The sequence below is a fragment of the Hordeum vulgare genome, chromosome 2H, assembly GCF_904849725.1.
Source record: "Hordeum vulgare subsp. vulgare chromosome 2H, MorexV3_pseudomolecules_assembly, whole genome shotgun sequence".
NCBI classification, from domain to species: Eukaryota; Viridiplantae; Streptophyta; class Magnoliopsida; order Poales; family Poaceae; genus Hordeum; species Hordeum vulgare.
The window spans coordinates 247,374,082-247,394,986 of record NC_058519.1 but is presented as its reverse complement, the minus strand read 5'-3'; the positions used below and the strand labels follow the sequence as shown (position 1 = coordinate 247,394,986).

Here is a 20,905-nt window from a genome sequence, read left to right as displayed (position 1 = left end):
CGCCTACACCAATTGAAGTGAAAGCTGATGATGGTGATCATCGAGCATCGGATCAAGTTACTACAAGCCTCGTAGGTTGACAAGGTCGCGTACTACTGCAGAGTGGTACGGTAACCCTGTCTTGGAGGTCATGTTGTTGAGCAACAGTGAACCTACGAGTTATGGAGAAAGCAATGGTGGGCCCGGATTCCGACAAATGGCTGAAAGCCATGAAATCCGAGAGAGGATCCATGTATGAAAACAAAGTGTAGACTTTGGAAGAACTACTTGATGGTCATAGGACTATTGAGTAAAGATGGATCTTTAAAAGGAAGACAGACGATGATGGTGATAAGTCACTATTAAGAAAATCTCGACTTGTCGCAAAGATGTTTCCGACAAGATCAAACAGTTGTCTATGATGAGACTTTCTCACTCGTAGCGATGCTAAAAGTCTGTTAGAATTATGTTAGTAGTTGATGCATTATTTATGAAATATTGCACACAGGATGTCAAAACATTGTTTCCTCGACGGTTTCCTTGAGCAAACATTGTATGTGATACAACCAGGAGGTTTTGTCAATCCTAAAGATACTAGCAAGTATGCAAGCTCCATCGATCATTCAATGGACTGGTGCAAGCATCTCAGAGTTGGAATATACACTTTGATGAGATGATCAAAGATTTTGGGTTTGTACAAGGTTTATGAGAAACTTGTATTTCCAAAGAAGTGAGTGGGAGCACTATAGAATTTCTGATAAGTATATGTGGTTGACATATTGTGGATCAAAAGTAATGTAGAATATCTGTAAAGCATACAAGGTTGTTTGAAAGGAGTTTTCAAAGGAATACCTGGATTGCGCTACTTGAACGTTGAGCATCAAAGATCTATGGAGATAGATCGAAAGCGCTTGATAGAAGTTTCAACAAGATGCATGCCTTGACAAGTTTTGAAGGAGTTCAAAATAGATCAGCAAAGAAGGAGTTCTTGGTTGCGTTGTAAGGTGTGAATTTGAGTAAGACTCAAAACCCGACCACGGCAGAATAAAGAGAATAGACGAAGGTCGTCTTCTATGCCTTAGCCGTAGACTCTAAAGTATGCCATGCTGAGTACCGCACCTGATGTGTGCCTTGCAACAAGTCTGTTAAGAGGTACACAGAGTGATCCAGGATTGAATCACTGATCAGCGGTCAAAGTTGTCCTTAGTAACTAAATAGACTAAGGAATTTTTCTCGATTATGGAGGTGGTTAAAGAGTTCGTCGTAAAGGGTTACGTCGATGCAAGCTTTGACACTAATCCGAATAACTATGAGTAGTGAAACGGATTCGTATAGTAGAGTAGATGTTTGGAGTATTTCCGAATAGCACATAGGAGCAGCATCTATAAGATGACATAAAGATTTGTAAAGAACACACGGATCTGAAAGTTTCAGAACCGTTGACTAAAACCTCTCTCACGAGCAAGACGTGATCAAACCCCAGAACTATATGGGTGTTGGATTCGTTGGAATCACATGGTGATGTGAACTAGATTATTGACTCTAGTGCAAGTGGGAGACTGTTGGAAATATGCCCTAGAGGCAATAATAAATTAGTTATTATTATATTTTTTTGTTCATGATAATCGTTTATTATCCATGCTATAATTGTATTGATTGGAAACACAGTGCATGTGTGGATACATAGACAAAACACTGTCCCTAGTAAGCCTCTAGTTGACTAGCTCGTTGATCAAAGATGGTCAAGGTTTCCTGACCATAGGCAAGTGTTGTCACTTGGTAATGGGATCACATCATTAGGAGAATCATCTGATGGACTAGACCCAAACTAATAGACGTAGCATGTTGATCGTGTCATTTTGTTGCTACTCTTTTCTGCGCGTCAAGTATTTGTTCCTATGACCATGAGATCATATAACTCACTGACACTGGAGGAATGCTTTGTGTGTACCAAACGTCGCAACGTAACTGGGTGACTATAAAGATGCTCTACAGGTATCTCCGAAGGTGTTCGTTGAGTTTGTATGGATCGAGACTGGAATTTGTCACTCCATGTGACGGAGAGGTATCTCAGGGCCCACTCGGTAATACAACATCACACACAAGCCTTGCAAGCAATGTGACTTAGTGTAAGTTGCGGGATCTTGTATTACGAAACGAGTAAAGAGACTTGCCGGTAAACGAGATTGAAATAGGTATACGGATACTGACGATTGAATCTCGGGCAAGTAACATACCGAAGGACAAAGGGAATGACATACGGGATTATATGAATCCTTGGCACTGAGGTTCAAACGATAAGGTCTTCGTAGAATATGTAGGATCCAATATGGGCATCCAGGTCCCGCTATTGGATATTGACCGAGGAGTCTCTCGGGTCATGTCTACATAGTTCTCGAACCCGCAGGGTCTGCACACTTAAGGTTCAACGTTGTTTTATGCGTATTTGAGTTATATGGTTGGTAACCGAATGTTGTTCGGAGTCCCGGATGAGATCACGGGCGTCACGAGGGTTTCCGGAATGGTCCGGAAACGAAGATTGATATATAGGATGACCTCATTTGATTACCGGAAGGTTTTCGGAGTTACCGGGAATGTACCGGGAATGACGAATGGGTTCCGGATGTTCACCGGGGGGGCAACCCACCCCGGGGAAGCCCATAGGCCTTGGGGGTGGTGCACCAGCCCTTGGTGGGCTGGTGGGACAGCCCAAGAAGGCCCTATGCGCCAAGGATAGAAAAAAAAGGAGGTGGGAAAGGAGAGAAGGACTCCACTTTCCAATCCTAGTTGGACTAGGATTGGAGGAGGACTCCTCCTCCCCTTGGTGGCGCAGCCCTTGGGGCTCCTTGAGCCTCAAGGCAAGCCTCCCCTCCCTCCTCCTATATATATGGAGCAATTAGGGCTGATTTGAGACAACTTTTGCCACACCAGCCCGACCACATACCTCCACGGTTTTACCTCTAGATCGCGTTTCTGCGGAGCTCGGGCGGAGCCCTGCTGAGATTAGATCACCACCAACCTCCGGAGCGCCGTCACGCTGCCGGAGAACTCATCTACCTCTCCGTCTCTCTTGCTGGATCAAGAAGGCCGAGATCATCGTCGAGCTGTACGTGTGCTGAACGCGGAGGTGCCGTCCGTTCGGCACTAGATCGGAGCGGATCGTGGGACGGATCGCGGGACGGTTCGCGGGGCGGATCGAGGGACGTGAGGACGTTCCACTACATCAACCGCGTTTCTTAACGCTTCTGATGTGCGATCTACAAGGGTACGTAGATCGGAAATCCCCTCTCGTAGATGGACATCACCATGATAGGTCTTCGTGCGCGTAGGAAAAATTTTGTTTCCCATGCGACGTTCCCCAACAGTGAACACCTTATGTTATCTTGAATTCGTGAACATGTTACGAAAGAAATGAAGTGCACCTGTTATGTTATCTTTAATTTGTGTACTTATTATGAATGATAAAGATTACATAGTTGGAATGATAAAGATTGCATATTTGGAATGATAAAGATTGTATAGTTAAAATGATAAAGATTGCATAGTTCAAATGATAAAGAAAGATTACATAGTTTAAATGATAAAGATTACATATTTCAAATGATAAAGATTGCATAGTTCAAATGATAAAGAAAGATTACATAGTTCAAATGATAAAGATTACATATTTCAAATGATAAAGATTACATAACAGGCTGACGGATACATGTCATTATAGTTTCAAATGACAAAGATTACATAGGCTGATTGTCGTTAGGTCCAGGATTGCAGCAAATGACATCATTTCTTTCTTTGACCCATGCCCAACGAGAAGCATGCTTCGGCAGTGGCGAAAAAGGTTGCCTCACTAACCAATCAATGACCTGGCCATGGTTGCGAATGTTAAAATGCTGATGTTCTTCCCTTGTTGTACACAATGCAACTTGCATTGCAAGACCACGCCGAAAATCTTTTTCCCTCTTCTTCAGCTTCTTGATCTCGCTCTCTTTTTTGTCGATTACTTTTTTGGCAATGTCCTTACAGAAACAGTAGTTTGAAAAGGCTCTACACGCCGCATTCAACGCATCAACGGCTGCCACCCAGTAGTTCATTTTTCCTCAATAAATTCGCGTTCACGCTTCGTCGCCGCCATAGCAGAAGCCTCAACGTAAATGAACGGTCTCATCCTGTATTTCAGAAAATGCCTACTCAATACACACTAACTACTCAATACACACTAAATTTAGCTAGGGTTTCTTTAAGATGTAAAAAATGTAAAATGTACAAAAATTATCATAATATAGAAGTTTCAAAAAAATTGGATGAATCGAAGGAGAATACTACAAGGAACAAAGTTTATGGACAGATTTATGTTAGGGAATCACCTTCTTGCTCGGATTCGATGGGGGGCTTGAGGGGAAGGAGGTAGGATGAGAGCAGAAATGAAGCAGCAATGGTAGGGGAAAGTGAGTGTGTTGGGACCCACACCAATAGTCCACCACATAGTATAGTCGGGTTCAGGACCCAGACGCCAGGGACCCTGGCGTCTGGTCATGTGGCCAGGACCAGACGCCATGGACCCTGGCGTCTGGGTGCGCGCAATTGACATCAGTAGGTTTGCACTAGATTGGACTTATGAGACGCCACGGACCCTGGCGTCTGGTCCCTGGTCCAGACGCCATGGCCCTGGCGTCTGGCCCTTCGCCACGTCATCCGGTCAACGGCAGGCCGATCGGTTAGGTCCGTGCCATACGCCAGGGTCCCTGACGTCTTCAGTGCAAACCAGAGCCAGGGACGTTGGTGTCACGTAAAGAGGTCAAATTTGAGCTTATTTTTAAACTGGGGTCAGATTTGCGTTTTGTTTGGAGTAAAGGTTATAAAAAAATCGGTCGTTGATGCGTTGATGTTCTTCCCTTGTTGCACACAATGCAACTTGCATTGCAAGACCACGCCGACAATCTTTTTCCCTTTTCTTCAGCTTCTTGATCTTGCTCTCTTTTTTATCGATTATTTTTTTGGCAACGTCCTTACAGAAACAGTAGTTTGAAAAAGCTCTACACGCCGCATTCAACGCATCAACGCCTGCCACCTAGTAGTTCATTTTTTCCTCAATAAATTTGCATTCACGCTTCGTCGCCGCCACGGTAGAAGCCTCAACGTAAATGAACGATCTCATCCTGTATTTCAAAAAATGCATACTCAATACACACTAACTACTCAATACACACTAAATTTAGCTAGGGTTTCCTTAAGATGTAAAAAATGTATCATAATATAGAAGTTTCAAAATAAAATTTGGATGAATCGGAGGAGAATACTACAAGGAACAAAGTTTATGGACAGATTTATGTTAGGGAATCACCTTCTTACTTGGATTCGATGGGGATCTTGAGAGGGAGGAGATAGGAGGAGAGCAGAAATGAAGCAGCAATGGTAGGGAAAAGTGAGTGTGGTGGAACCCACACCACCAATCCACCACATAGTATAGTTGGGTTCAGGACCCAGACGCGAGGGACCCTGACGTGTGGTCATGTGGCCAGGATCAGACGCCATGGACCCTGGCGTCTGGGTGCGCGCACTTGACATCAATATGTTTGCACTAGATTGGAGTTATGAGACGCCAGAGACCCTGGCGTCTGGTCCCTGATCCAGACGCCATGGCTCGTAGCCCTTCGCCACGTCATCCGGTCAACGGCAGGCTGATCGATTGACCCGTGCCAGACGCTAGGGTCCCTGACGTCTCCAGTGCAAACCAGAGTGAGGGACGTTGGTGTTACGTAAAGAGGTCAATTTTAAGCTTATTTTTAAACTGGGGTCAGATTTGCGTTTTGTTTGCAGGAAAGGTTATTAAAAAAATCGGACCGATGACGCGACACACCATGATCCCCGCACCAACAACCACCGTCTCCCTGCCGCACGGGCCCCGCCAACCGTTGTCCACGGTAGGCCACCTCGTGTCAGTCACGCAACCAACGTTCGCTTTCCCCAACGACGGCCGAAGGACCCATAACTACCCTAGCATCTCCTTGCAAACCAAACACATCGACGTGGTACCCTTACCCGTCTCTCTCTCTCCTCAGCGGTCACTTGCTGAGCAGCTGCTGTGCTAGGCTGCTTCCACACTACTCAAGCTGTTGCGCGGTCTGCCGACGATGCCGAGCTCCCGCCGAACCACCGCCCGCAGCGGCGGGGCCGCGCTTGCCCCTGGACGCGGGGAGGACGACGAGCGGGTGCCGCCCTTCACGGGGAACAACACCGACCACAACCCCCGGGAGTTGCGGTCCTGGGCGCGCCGCACCGGCTTCCACCCCTCCGCCTTCTTCTCCGGCGAGTCTGCAGTCTCCAACTCCTCCACCTCCACCGCGCGTCCCCCGCCGCCTCCGCCTCCCCCGGCATCCTCCCGCCGCCCGCCGCGCCCTCCCGCGGCTGAAGAAACGCAGGACGACCCCGATCCCGCGCCGCCTCTCGACCTCGACCGCCGCGGCCACCAAGGCCGCCCTCACCGCCGCATCGACCTCCGCGGCGAGCTCGAGATCCCGCCAGCCGCAGGCCCCGTCGAGGTGTCAGCGCAGCCAGAACCGGCGAGGAGGAGGGACGGCGTTGAGCGCCTGCTCGGCGAGAGGGGGGCGCTCAATGTGGGCTGGAACGCCAACGGCGTGCGCGCCGACGCGGATGCGGATACGAATGCGAGGAAGAAAGCGGAGGAGGCGGATGCGAAGCGAAAGGATGAGGAGGCAGAGGCGAGGAAGAAAAAGGAGGATGAGGAGAGGGACGCGGAGCTGGCCGCGTACTACCAGCAGCAGTGGGCCAACGAGGAGGATGGTGTTGCCGACGGTGTCCAAGGCGAGGAACTGGCGCCTCTTAATCGGCCATCAGGCCTCAGCTGCGGCGTCTCCGAGAACCCCGGGTGGGGTGAGTTCCCTGCGCTTCTGCTTCAAACTATTCCCTGCGTTGCACCAATTTTATTAATGATGAATAGAGAAATGAATGTTAGTCTTTATGATGGTTGTGATAGTCATGTTCGAGGGTCATGTATAATCATACTGACTGATAGCGATGTCTTCAAGTATAATTGGTTCCTACTGTATCTATTATGAGTGCCTGCCACCCGATGTATATAAAGTTATATCAAAGTCCTGCATCGAGATGATCCTTAACCTCTGGGTGTGCAATTTGCTATGCCTAATTAGACAATGTATGTATGTCGGATTAATTGGAACCACTTGTTTCTAGACACTCCACTTGATTTATTTATTTTGACACTCCACTTGATTTTAGTGGGCTATTTCTGCTCACTGTATTTTCGAGCTAGATTATAGCACAATGTTTATTACACAAGCTGCTTTAAGGGGTTGTGTGATCAGACAAGCTAAGACTTACAGCTAAAGCTGTCCAAATGAGCTTTTATTGCACAAGTAATTGCTAGCAATAGAGTATATGTTTCTGCTATCATTTTATATTCCAATATAAATATATACCAAAAGCTGAAAATAGGGAAATAAACTTGCTTAGTTATTTTAGTTGCGTCATATGTTTTTCTTGCGACTTGAACGGGATTTGCTCTATTATGTCTATTAATTTGGATGCCGCGTAATGCATATTTTTTACATATGAACCAAATACAAATTTAATCCATTCTCTTTTTGCTTTTGGTATCTATATTGCCATTTAGCCAGCTTCAATTTTTCGAATTTCTTGCCTATCAGACCACCTGCACGAACAAATCGTCAGAGAAGACCCTAGAATTTACTCTTTTTGGTTTTCTGTGCGTATATAGAATTTACGCTTAAAATTTAGGGGCATTGTCAATTGATTTTGTGATCACTTTCATCAAACTGTAAGCGGCTGACCGGAAGTGTGGGAAGCACCGCATGTGCCCTCTGTCCACTTACTGACTTATCTAATGTTTACGAAATGTTAAGGTCGTTCTGTCCAGTCTCTATCTAATAATTTTGTTACCTAATACTCTTATTGACTCAGTTATCTCAACATAATGCAAGGATATTGAGGCTTATTGCTTTGCCTTTATTAATTTATCCCCTGGATATCCAAGTCAAGTAAATAAATTGCTTGGGCATCAATTTAGATCTTCAGCATCTTCTGCAGGTTCATACTTACTTCAACTTTGAAGTGGCATTCTAATATTTAAAAGCCACTTTTACGTAGCAGACAGCCTGATTTTACATTACGATTTCTAAGGATGAAACAGTCTGCATACTGTAGGGCACACATCATTTAACTTCATTTTTTTATCAGATCACACAATTTAAAACCTTGTGCTGTAATGCAATGCACATTTGGCCTGCTATTCCTTACTTTGATGAGTTTTGATGTCAATCTGATGGTAACTGCAGGGACAGTTATTAACTTAATTTTCTTTTTCTATTACAGCACTCCTCATATTTTATGGCATACAACACTACTTGTCAATAGCCGGTTCACTTGTTTTTATTCCTTTGATATTGGTACCAACCATGGGTGGATCGGATGTATGACCTTCCCTTCCTTTCTTTTATCCTTATTTGCATTTAGCTGTAAAACTGCCTTGAAATAATATGTTCATTTCATGTGACAGGTGGACACAGCTACAGTCATCTCCACTATGTTATTAGTGTCTGGTCTTACAACAATACTTCATACTTTTCTTGGTTCTCGGCTTCCATTGATTCAAGGAAGTTCTTTTGTATATTTGGCTCCTGCATTGGTGATCGCGAACTCTGAGGAGTTCAGAAATCTTAGTGAAGATGTATGCTCAAGTTCTAGACCCTCTTTACTTTATCTGCACACTCCTCCTCAAGCTTCAGATAAGGCAATGGACGCATTACTCCAAATGTCATAGAACAAAAATTCACCTGTTCATGTTTATGAATGGCAAAACATTATGTCTATATAATACAACACTGAACCTATACGGCTATACATACCTGTGGTAGTGAAGTGATAGGGAAGTAGGCATAATTTTACCATCGAGCTGTTCGGCTAAGGTTCAAAGTAAGAAGCAGGTATGCTTTTGGTATCCAGTTCTAAAGTTTAAATAAAAATCATCTAAATTTGGTACTGCTGTGAATGCTTATGAGGCAGGTACATAAAAGAGTTATTTCACAAAGCATGGTGTAGAAAATATACTGATGATTATACATTAAAGTGGGAGTGCTAACATTGATTCCCAGGAGTACAAAGTAAATTTTCTTGGAAACTTAATTTTGAATGATGAAACTTTGAGTACCATAAGCATGCATACTGTGGACTTGTGGCCAGTTGCAAAGCAGGGAACTAAAATACTTTCCTACTGCCAGGTACCATGGTTATTTGGTGTTTCGTGGTATGGAAGCATATCAAATAGCTGTCACCCCTTAAATAGAACAACAATAAGGTCTAGTAGTAAACGCCTTCTGCATATATCCGCCTCACCAGAAATCTCATGTGACAACCAACATTGTAGTTTTGTTCTCATTTAAGGGTTTGGTTTCTGTTCCACTGGTGAGGACTAGGTCTTATTGTGAAACTATATAATGCAAGCATAGTCCACTCCAGCACTCCAGATATCTTATGTCCATAACTTGTCTCCAAGGGAACAGAAACCACACCCTAAAAATAGATGCCTGGAGTGTACTGTATTTGCGTTATATGGGAATAGAAACCACAGTTCACATTTAGTGGCATATTCCACACTAAACATTCTTTGTGTTGGATTGAATTTTCACCTAAGTGAGGATCTAGCAAACATTTCACCCTTTGATCTTTGGACCAAGGGCCTTATGTCATGCATTATCTCTCTCAGTTTGGCATTCATTCTTTATGACATGCAGAAATTCAAGCACATAATGAGGGAACTACAGGGGGCTATACTTGTTGGTTCAGTTTTCCAAATAATTTTGGGGTACAGTGGTCTTATGTCACTGCTTCTGAGGTATGTAAAAAAGTCATCATAAAATTACCAGCCTAGAACATATGTCTAATTGTGGTATTACAGATCGATAAACCCAGTCGTCGTGGCACCAACTATTGCTGCAGTGGGTTTGGCGTTTTTCAGTTATGGTTTTCCTCATGCTGGTAGTTGTGTAGAAATAAGCATGCCCCTCATTGTATTGCTTCTTCTGTGCACCCTGGTATGCCTGCAAGTTTCTCTTCTTTTTATCAAGTGACCATGAACATTGTCTCATTTATTTTGTTTGCTTCTGCTATTTCATGTTTCTAGTGTTACCGTTGCCACCGCAGGTGGTTTGTTCTTTAACTTGTATTGCTCCCAATATCATACTGATCACTGCCCTTCTGCATTGCAGTACATGAGAAAAATATCCCTGTTTGGAAACCATATCTTCCTCATCTATGCAGTATTTCTCTAATCCTCTATCCCTGCATATTCATTGTTGTGTCGATAGTTTACATCCATGAACCAACATTTTGTTGGCTTCTAACTGCACTGGAATCTGTTGTTGCCAGGTACCACTCAGTGTTGGCATTATATGGGTGTATGCGTTCTTCCTAACTGCTGGTGGCGCATACAACTTCAAGGGCTGCAGTTCAAGTATACCCAGTTCGAATATATTATTGGGTTCATGCAGAAGACATGCAGAAATTATGAGGCGTTGTCGAACTGATGTTTCTAATGCTTGGAGTACTGCTGCCTGGGTGAGGGTTCCGTATCCATTGCAATGGGGCCCTCCTACATTTCATTTCAAAACAGCTATCATTATGGTGATAGTTTCAGTGGTTGCATCAGTTGATTCGGTAAGTAGTTTCTGCCAGCAGACTAATAAAAGTACCTATCCATCTCGAATAAGTATCCACAACCATATCTCAAACGATGATGGAAGTAACACCCGCTGGTACTTCTGCAGCTTTCAGCATATCATGCTGCTTCGTTGCTAGTCAATTTAAGCCCTCCAACACGTGGAGTTGTTAGCAGAGGGATTGGCCTTGAGGGGATTTCTACTTTTATCGCCGGACTATGGGGTACAGGAACTGGGTCGACAACATTAACAGAGAACATCCATACCCTTGACACAACCAAAATGGCCAGCAGAAGAGCTTTGCAGCTTGGGGGAGCCTTGCTGGTCATTTTTTCTTTCTTTGGTATGGTCTAATATTTTTCTCAAGACCATTTTGTCATTCACTAGTTGTAGATTGCTTATATCTGAATTCTTGGCTGCAGGAAAAATCGGAGCTCTCCTTGCTTCTATCCCTATTGCTTTGGCCGCCTCTGTTCTTTGCTTCACCTGGGCACTTATTGTTGCACTCGGCTTATCCACATTGCGATATACCGAAGCTGTAAGCTCAAGGAACATGATAATCGTTGGTTTTACCCTGTTCATCTCCCTGTCCATCCCCGCATACTTTCAGCAATACGAACCCAGCTCCAATCTCATTCTACCGGGCTATCTTCTTCCGTATGCTGCAGCTTCGAGTGGACCAGTTCACACTGCCAGTTATGGGGTGAGATTTTCTCTCTGAAAAAACTGGATAGTGAGCAATAATCCATCTTTGCTGTAGTTTAACCATGAGCCGATCTAATTCTCTGGGTTCTCCTGCAGCTAAACTATGCAGTGAATGCTCTTCTATCCATCAACGTTGTGGTGGCTCTGGTTGTTGCAATAATCCTTGACAACACAGTGCCGGGAAGCAAGCAAGAACGAGGCGTATACATCTGGTCAGATCCCAAGTCCCTGGAGTTGGATCTTGCATCCCTGGAACCCTACCGGTTACCAAATAAGATATCATGCTGGTTCAGATGGGCTAAGTGCGTTGGCTATTGACATAGCATGGCCCCCCTGCACTGGTTGTTCATGCTCTGAGGTAGTGATGCGAAGATTCTGTATTCTATTGCAACAGTTTGTATGGCATTCAGGTAGATTAGTAGGGGCTATAGCTACTGGTGGTTCGTTCTGGGTTTCAGTCTGGAGCTCATTGCATGTAAATTTAAACAGTAATGATAATTGGCAACCATTGTTCAGGAGTAAATCCCCAGTGAATGCCCTTGTAGCCACAAGATCCAGATCACATGAATTGTAGTTTTCAAAGAAATTTGCTTCAACGCAAATGAATGCTTGTTCACAGGGAGCAGAATCCAGTCCACAGAAAACACATTTGTGCAGTCAGTTTACAGACTTGTATAGCTAGGATACAACAATGCTTTCATCGCGGTTGAGAGGTGGCACTAGTTGCTTGAGTCTGGCTTACTAAATGTGTAGTCAGTTTACAGACTCGTATAGCTAGGATACAACAATGCTTTCATCGCGGTTGAGAGGTGGCACTAGTTGCTTGAGTCTGGCTTACTGCTTGAGTCTGGCTTACTATATGAGCACCCTTTCCGATTGCACACTGTGCGGAAGGGGTAGTTCAGGTTATTGCACTCCGGACAGGTCCAGCTCCCTTCCGGGGCATCTTTGTCTTTGCGAGACGACCTTGAATTAGTTCCCTGCAGGAGGATGATGAAGTTAATGTACATGAGAAAAAGTGGAGTTGGAAGACAGGAATTAGACCACAGGCCACGAGTACATGTATTTCCATAATGTTTGTCTAGAGATAATGTACATACCACAATGATCAGAGCACAAACATAAAAAAGCAAGGGAGTGATGCAAACCATATTGCTGGATTTTAGTGGGATGGTTAGAAAAAAAAGTCACTTAGGACCATATAATCTCAAGATACAAGAAAATGATTTAAAAAGGAGTATTATGCTTACAAGAGTCGGCCTTGGTTCTTCACATTTCTTCATGTTGCAAGTGTTTCTGAAGGCAAAATTTACATTACCACACTTGGGGCATTCCCAGTCACCCTCAGACAGTCCATTTGGGCCTATAAATGGGAACTTCCATAAGAAAAAAACCAAATAATCTTGTTTGTTGCATCACTTCATGTAAACATTGTTAGAATTAATGTGTATAGGTCCGATGCATGACACCTTCGTTAAGGTAGCATGGTTATCATATCTGTATCCTGGAGAATAAGGCTGGTTAGGTAGTTTGTTAGAGTCCTATCTTATCTACCCAAACCGCATCGCCTTGATCTCGAAGTCTCTCAACCATGTACACATGATTCAGGGATCGGCTCCTGTTATATAAACACGCAACACGTCGCCCAAGAGGGATACGACGCTTCCCACAATTCTCTCAAACATCATGAACAAATCAGACAAATCTAGCAATGTCATTGAAATACCCACAAAACACTAATAAAGACCGGAGGCAGGAAACCAGAACAGATTTGTTGCAAAAGAAAACGATTAGTAGAATATAGAGAAATAAATGGGATAACTTACCTCCACGGCGCTTTCGTGAAGCAGTGTTGTCATTATTTTCCACTAATGCTCCATCAGGCCATGGGCTAGAAACCTTCATGCACACATAAGATGGTCAGATACTCCCCCAAGAACAGAACACCAGTATACAAAGTATAACTCGTTGTATGGTTGATAGTGAAGACAAACCGGCATTGGAGATCCTCTATATCCATAGCCGCATCGATCCAACTCAGGTCCATGGGCATAACCCATCCCTACAACAATTAACAAGAGGAATCATAGGCCATTTTGAGTAAATCCTGAAATGACTGCAATTAACATTCAGGAAACAGATACAGACCCCCCACTGGACCAGGTTGGCCATAAGAAGAAATGAGACCATATGAGCCATGAGGCCCTACTGGTGGACCATAACCATACCGCATTCCAACATGCGGATATGGAGCACCATAGCTAGTTGATCCAAGAGGAATGTGAGACGAGGGGGCACCAATGCTACCATAAAATAGAGGTGATCGATCATATCCACCACCAGCAGGCGCTGACATCATTCTCTGTAAGGCAAACAAAGTTACTAAAAAAATGCTTCTTTAATGGTGCAACATGTCAGCATAAATTCGTTCCCCTTCATGTTGCCTTTATATCAAAGACTAAGCAACCATCACAATAAAGCCAGAAATATACATCACTTTGTTGCATGAGAAAAAGGTTTAACAGACGAGATGCCCAAATGATAAGCCTAATGGGTTATATCAATTGTCTGCCTTGCATGTTGCCTATATGCTAAAAAGCACGAACACGGGGACAGAAAGAAGGGGATACGCATACGGGACACGGGATACACATTTTTCAAAAAGAGCCATTCAGGGATATGGCGAGGTATATAAATAAATATTAAAAATAGTATGTAATAAAGATTTAATGATAATTTTTAGATCAGAGATTTTGTTTTGTACTGGACATGTGTTGTTTGTAAAAGAATTACTGGATATATGTTGCCTCATTTCTGTTGATAAAAGACTTTGGGGCAGCCCATAGTCCATACGAACCCTCCACTCAGGCCCATGTAGCTCTCCACTCAGAGCCCATATAAGATCCAGTTGCTGAAACCCTAGACTAGTCAGCTCCTCGAGATGTTCTCTTCTCGTCTCCTCCAGCTACCTGAGAGCTGCAGAGAGCAGAAGAAAAGACTGCACGCCGCTTATATCTTCTTCCTCGCTGCTGGCTCAGTATCTTTCTCCCCGCCCGGTCCTTCTTCCTTGCCATCGAACTCCTTGCCATCTTCCTCTCTACTGGATGGATGTTCTTCGTCGGGGGAAGAGCAGGGGTTGGGTTAAACGGCGATGGCGAGCCAGCGATCAGAGAAGCAAGTCCAGGCTGCAGCGGCGAGCCTGGCTCCCGAGTCCCCACCTAGTCCACACTGTATCCGCCATGTCCTGATTTCTTTCCCCTTCTTTTAATTCGGAAAAAGATGGGATACTGCAGGATATGTGTATCCCAGCGTATCCACGCGTGTCCTCGTGTCCTCCCGTAATAGGACAGCAATTCGGCAGTTTCTGCCGTATCCATGCTTTGTAGCCTAAATGTGCTCCACCAATGATAAAAGAAAAGGGAAATAAACTGAAGCTCTAATGTTGACCTATTTTCCATCAGTAATGACATTACTTGGGGAATCTACAACTTACTGGGCTTGGACTCGGTGATGGACGAGGTGCACGGCAGGCTCCACGGTTGCAAACATTTCTAAAACTGAAGTTGACATTACCACACTGAAGACAATTCCAGTCCCCCTCCCTTACGGACACTGAAAATAGTAGAACTTTCTTTTAACCAGCAAGACTCAAGTAAACCATGACAGTATGATAAGTTTCCTCTCTGAAAGAGAGAAAAACCTCAAGACGGTAAAATATAGAAAGAAAGCTTAAAGACGGTATATAAACAAAAGGACATTTAACTCTACGAGTGTTCCTCCAAAAATGCAAGTAAATCATGGTACTGGCGATGCAAGCCTGCTGGCCAAGGGAACTCTTTTTTTGTATGTGACATCACTTTACATTCTTTTTTTTTTAGGTAAGGATGCTGCTAATCTTCCAGAGATTAACTTAGACAAGTAAAACCTTCACCCACACAAGGGACTAAAAGTCTAAAACTGCACAAAATCTGTTAAAACATAATTGGTAGTAACAAACAACAGCTATAAATGTGAACTGCTCTAGATGTTGTAGTATAAACTAATACGATGAGCAATGAATTAACGGATGGTCTTAAGCTAATCATACAGTTGAGTACTACAGTGAATAGCACGACATATAACCAAAAAAAATCACAGTATCATTACAGAAAACTGCAGCGTTCCCTGCACAGTCCGTGCGTGTGTGGGTCAGGGATATCAGTCATGAGTACTGCTCGGTATACAAACCCAGACAAAACCATGAACCCAACGAAATTTCGTATTCATTCTTCAACAACAAAAAAACGTATTCAGATTAGACTACTGACGGAGGGGTAGGAGGACCAGAAATGGGTAGCCTCAAAATTTCTACAGGTGGACAACCAGGCGCGATAAACAAAGTTATGCAGACAATAAAACAATGGACAGCCCTACAATCCATTCAATCATGTAGTACGATTCAAAAAAATATCTCACGGGATACAAGCTCAGCATTTGATCCCATCCATTTATTAACACACACTCATACACAGAAACATAATTCCACGCGCATCTCAGAATAAATCCCTCTTAAGCAAACCCTACCCTGGAAGATCCCCGGCTTCCAGCTTCCTAGTTAACGCAGCCCTAGCGAAAAGACAAGGTAATAATAACAAGCAGCAACATAGATCAGGAGTTTGTCTCACCTTCATTGCGCGACCTCTTGGTCCCAAACGCTCCACGGTCCTCCATCTGCGGGACAGCACCAAACTAGTGGCAAATCATCAGAACCAAAGCATCAAACCCTAGAATCGAACCGACACCAGAACCTAAACGGAGCGGGATCGAATGCAACCGAAGCAGCTTGTACCCTAGCAGAAGCCATCGGATGGGGCGGAGAATACGGCAGCGACAGCGACGGCGGCGGCGGGTGGAGGGGAGAGAAGAACGGCAGCGAGCGAAGGGGAGAGGGGGTGCTGCACAGGCGAGTGAAATTATTTACGAGTATATATTTTTGGCAGGCGTGGATTATTATGAATGAGCCGTGGATTCGTTGGGCAGCGTGGTGCGGCGAATTTTATTCGGACGTGTAGCACGTCCGTGCATTGTCATGGCCCTTTTTTTCTCTCCCTAATCTCCCATAATCTTTATCTTTATCTTTATTTTTATCTACTAATCTTCCCTAATCTCACCTACTAATAAAGCAAATAGTGCTTCTTCCGTACGTCATTCAAATTGTTCTTAAATTTAACTAAAATTACTCACCAATGCCACCTATAAGTTATAAAAAACGTTTCAAACAGGAAAATCATCAGACTGGGCCGGCCCATATAGACACCTCCTATATTACGCTCTGGACGTTGGAAAAAGATGCAGCACATTTGTTTGGGCCGGCCATGCGTGGGCGCCTGTTTTTTTAGTTTAGTTTTCTTATTTTTCTTTTCAGTTTCATTTTGTTTTTCTACTTTAAATAATTTAGAACTTCAAACAACTTTTCTCAATTTTAAGAAACTGAGAATTTCGAAATAAAATATTCAGAAAATCATATTTCTTTGAGAATTCAAAAACTACTTCGGAGTTTTCAAAAAAAATTGCATATAAAAAAATGTTTAAACTTTGACAAAATGTCCATAAAATAAAAAAGTCAATGATTTTAAACAAAAGTGCGTGTAAAAATCTTAAAAACAGTGTGTGCCTTTGTTTTTAGTCTCATTTTTTATTTTCATTTTTTTGTTCCATTTTTTGTTTAAATAATTTAGAACTTTGAAAAACTTTTCAATTTACAAAACTGGAAATTTTGAAATAAAAGTTTGAAGAAAATATAAAATATTTGTGAATTCAAAAAATGCTCAGGATTTTTATAAAAATATTCGCATATTCAGAAAAATGTTCATAATTTTGAGAACAATGTTGGTGAAAACAATAAAAATTCATGATTTTGAAAAAAAGTTTGTGTGTTATTTTTTGAGTGCAATTGAAAAAAATATTTGCTAATTCAAAAAATGTTAATGCATTTCAAAAAATGTCCTAAAATTTTAAAAACATAATATGATCAGCATCATTGGAGATTATAATTGTTTTTCTCCCGTTGCAACGCACGGGTCCTTTTGCTATAATAATAAAGCGTGCAGCGCTTCTGCCGTCCGTCATGGCGGTTTTATAAAAAAGCCCCTGACATTTTGTGTATTCAACCCGCACTCCCTTTTTAAGTGGAAAAATCGAAAAGCGGTTCGTTTTGTCTGGTATATATAAAGTTTCACCTCTGTTTCAGCACATTCATGTACCTAGCCCAGTGACAGACGCATCGAGAGTTTGCTGCACCACTAGCAGACCTGAGCTCGAGTCCAGCATCGGTGTGTTTTTTCTTTCCTATTGCTTCATTTTTTGTGTAAATTCAAATGCTTTTAAAACATTCATATCTTTTAAATCCTAACTCCAAATCTAACATGTTATATATGAAAATCACTCAGAAAAAAGTGAAGATTTCAAATATGCTATTATTTTGCATGTTACTTTCCTGCTTTTCCTTTCTTATTGCTTTATTTTTTGTGTAAATTGAAATGCTTTTAAAACATTCATATCATTTAAATCCTAACTTTAAATCTAACATGTTATATATGAAAATGGCTCAGAAAAAAGTGAAGATTTCAAATATGCTATTATTTTCCATGTTACTTTTCACAACAAAGCTTATTGTGCAATATTAATTAATACCTTCTCTATATTGGTTATTTTGGAAATGCTTATTACACATGTTTCTTGTCTTATTTAACTTGAGTAGATATAACAGTTTAATGCTCTCACAAAAACTCATGCAGTCATTACATTTTTATGTAACACTATTTATCATGTTGTTTATTGTCAAAGAATTTACAAATATCGTCCAATATGTATAAGGGGTGATTTTTTTTCCGTAGCAACGCACGGGCATGTTTTCTATAAAAAAATTATACAAAGGAAATAGATATTCTTAGTCCGTCATGTTATTTTATAGAAAAAATTCCTGATGTTTTTGATATTAAATACGTAATACATATTAAATGTTTTTGTAAAATACTCATATCTTCTAAACCGTAACTCCAAATTTAACATGTTATATATGAATTTAATTGGAAAAATATGTAAAATCTGAATATGATGTTATTTTACCTGTTAAAAATTTAAAATATATTATCTAGGATGTAATCTTAATCAATAATGCATTACCCGTCTTTCTTTCATACCGATACTAATTTGGATTGTTGGATGAAGATCTCAGCAAAATCATGATTAGGGACGAAATTGAAGATCACTTGACCGTTTCTTTGTACATATTAAATCTACATGCAAGCCATATTAAAATAAAAGACATGTGAAATCTTGAACTACGTTTTTGTAGGCTAAGATCATCTTTGTTTTGGTTGTACCTACAAATACTCAAATTATAGATCACTTTTTGTAAATGAAAAGTATATGTTATATTTTTTCCGTTACAACACACGGGCCCTTTTGCTAGTACTTATAAAACAATTAGTGCTTCTGTCGTCCGTCATTAACATTGCCCATAAAGTTGATGAAAATTACCCACAATTGTCACTTATAAGTCATAGAAAACGTTTCAAACAGGAAAAATCTTCGGACTGGGCCGGCCATGTAGGCACCTCCTATATTACGCTCTGGGCATTGAAAAAGATGCAACACGCCTATTTGGGTCGGCCCATGCGTGACCGCCTGTTCTTTTAGTTTAGTATTTTTATTTTACTTTTCAGTTCCATTTTTTCAACTTTAAATAATTTAGAACTTTAAATAACTTTTCTTAAATTTAAGAAACTGAGAATTTTGAAATAAAATATTAAAAAACATATTTTTTTGAGAATTCAAAAACTACTCAGGAGTTTTGAAAAATGTTTACATATACAAAAAAAGTTTAGTTTTTTAACAAATGTCTGTAAAATGAAAAAAAGTCATAATTTTAAACAAAAGTCCGTGTAAAAATCTTAAAAACAGTTCGTGCCTTTGTTTTTAATCTCATTTTTTATTTTTATTTTCTGTTCCATTTTTTAAAATTTAAATAAGATCGAATTTTGAAAAACTTTTGCAACTTATAAAACTAAGAATTTTGGAATAGAATTTTGAAGAAAACATAAAATGTTTGAGAATTCAAAAAATGCTCGGGATATTTGTAAAAGTATTCCCATATTCAGAAAAATGTTCGTAATTTTGAAAACAATGTTGGTGAAAACAATAAAAGTCCATGATTTTGAGAAAAAAGTTTGTGTATTATTTTTTGAGTGCAATTGAAAAAAATGTTTGCTAATTCAAAATTTTTTCATGCATTTCAAGAAATGTCCTAAAATTTTAAGGACGTAATATGATCAGCATCCTTTAAGATTATAATTATTTTTTCCGTTGCAACGCACGGACCCTTTTGCTAGTAATAATAAAACGTTGATCGCTCGTGTCGTCCGTCATGGCATTTTTGCAAAAAGGTCCCTCCATTTTCAGTTAATAAACCCGCGGTCCTTTCTTTAGTGAGGAAAACGTTTCACTTTTATATAAAACCCCGTGTGGTTTCCCGGTGCCGGAGCTGCGACGAGCCGACGACGGCCAGGCCGAGCTAGGCCTTGGGGAGGGCATGGCCAGGCCGTGGCAAGGAGGCAGGGCCGTGGCAGCAGGGGCCCACGCGCACACGAGGAGGCATGGCGGCGGCAGCAGGGGCTCTCCGGCACGGATCTCAGCGGGGGACCGCGGGGATAGGTCAGGGGAGGGGCGAGGGGCGCCGCAACGGGGCTCAGGACGACACAGATCGTCATGGAGCGACGCTTCTCCCTCCCATGGCGAGGTCCGCCCGCAGTCGCGCCGGACGCGCTTGTCCGCCTGAAGTCGCGGCCGACCTTCAGCACGTGGCAGAAGGCATTGTTGCAACACACGAGGGGATAATTCAGATAGACAGTTCAGAGTATATTATTGCTGCAAGCCTGCTACTGATGCAAGAGCTCTTGCAAACGTCTGCTTACCGTAATATCTGTCAAAAAATTACATGGCATGATTTTGATAATTGTGTTCAACTGTAACATGTGTTTGTTTGCTCTTAAGCCGGACCTACGTAGGAATGGATGAACTCCTCGAGGATTATCGCAATGACGCTCTGCATCCCCGTGATCTGAAACCTGCTCTTGCAAAAGCAATAAACCAGATATTACAGGTAAGAGACATCTCTGAGTTCATGTTTCATGTTCAGTTTACTTTAATGATTTTTCCGTTTTATCCAAAAAAGTTTATACCGCCTTAAAGATCTTACCAGTTTCTCATTTAAACAGCTTGTACGTGATCACTTCAAAAAATTGCGAAGCCAAAGGTCCATGTGACGCTGTTAAGGTACATGCCCCTACCCTTAAAACTCACTTGCATGAATGCTCACAATCATTTTGGTTGTTATCAGACTACATTATTTCTTCAGAAATGTCTTGTCAGACTGAGCAACTTCTATCCTCATGCATCATGCCCCGAAGGCCAATAAGCATTTTATCGTCAGTTAAAAAAATAAACAGCCTATCTTATTTTCATTAACT

The 20,905-nt window shown here is 42.0% G+C and overlaps 2 protein-coding genes across 6 annotated transcripts; one reads left to right on the top strand and one right to left on the bottom strand.

Annotated features, from left to right (window-relative positions):
- The first annotated feature begins 5,994 nt into the window (after positions 1 to 5,994).
- On the top strand, positions 5,995 to 11,919 carry LOC123425997 (nucleobase-ascorbate transporter 11). Of its 2 annotated transcripts, none has more exons than XM_045109771.1 (10): positions 5,995 to 6,870; positions 8,350 to 8,447; positions 8,534 to 8,767; positions 9,768 to 9,868; positions 9,932 to 10,067; positions 10,242 to 10,292; positions 10,402 to 10,689; positions 10,800 to 11,034; positions 11,114 to 11,394; positions 11,493 to 11,919. In XM_045109771.1, the coding sequence occupies exons 1-10, from the start codon at positions 6,111 to 6,113 to the stop codon at positions 11,712 to 11,714; spliced, it is 2,406 nt and encodes an 801-aa protein (XP_044965706.1). In that variant the 5' UTR covers positions 5,995 to 6,110; the 3' UTR covers positions 11,715 to 11,919. The 2 variants fall into 2 exon arrangements, with proteins under 2 accessions (XP_044965706.1, XP_044965707.1); XM_045109772.1 differs by having other exon boundaries at positions 5,996 to 6,870; positions 8,534 to 8,704.
- Positions 11,920 to 11,955: 36 nt separating this feature from the next.
- On the bottom strand, positions 11,956 to 16,384 carry LOC123425999 (ranBP2-type zinc finger protein At1g67325-like). Of its 4 annotated transcripts, XM_045109774.1 has the most exons (9): positions 16,225 to 16,384; positions 16,061 to 16,124; positions 14,890 to 15,008; positions 13,545 to 13,758; positions 13,391 to 13,458; positions 13,223 to 13,295; positions 12,647 to 12,759; positions 12,175 to 12,376; positions 11,956 to 12,078 (listed from the first exon to the last, which is right to left on the bottom strand). In XM_045109774.1, the coding sequence occupies exons 1-8, from the start codon at positions 16,237 to 16,239 to the stop codon at positions 12,212 to 12,214; spliced, it is 831 nt and encodes a 276-aa protein (XP_044965709.1). In that variant the 5' UTR covers positions 16,240 to 16,384; the 3' UTR covers positions 11,956 to 12,078; positions 12,175 to 12,211. The 4 variants fall into 4 exon arrangements, with proteins under 4 accessions (XP_044965709.1, XP_044965708.1, XP_044965710.1 ...); XM_045109773.1 differs by having other exon boundaries at positions 11,956 to 12,376; positions 16,225 to 16,383; XM_045109775.1 differs by having other exon boundaries at positions 11,956 to 12,376; positions 16,061 to 16,106; positions 16,225 to 16,383.
- Positions 16,385 to 20,905: the final 4,521 nt, after the last annotated feature.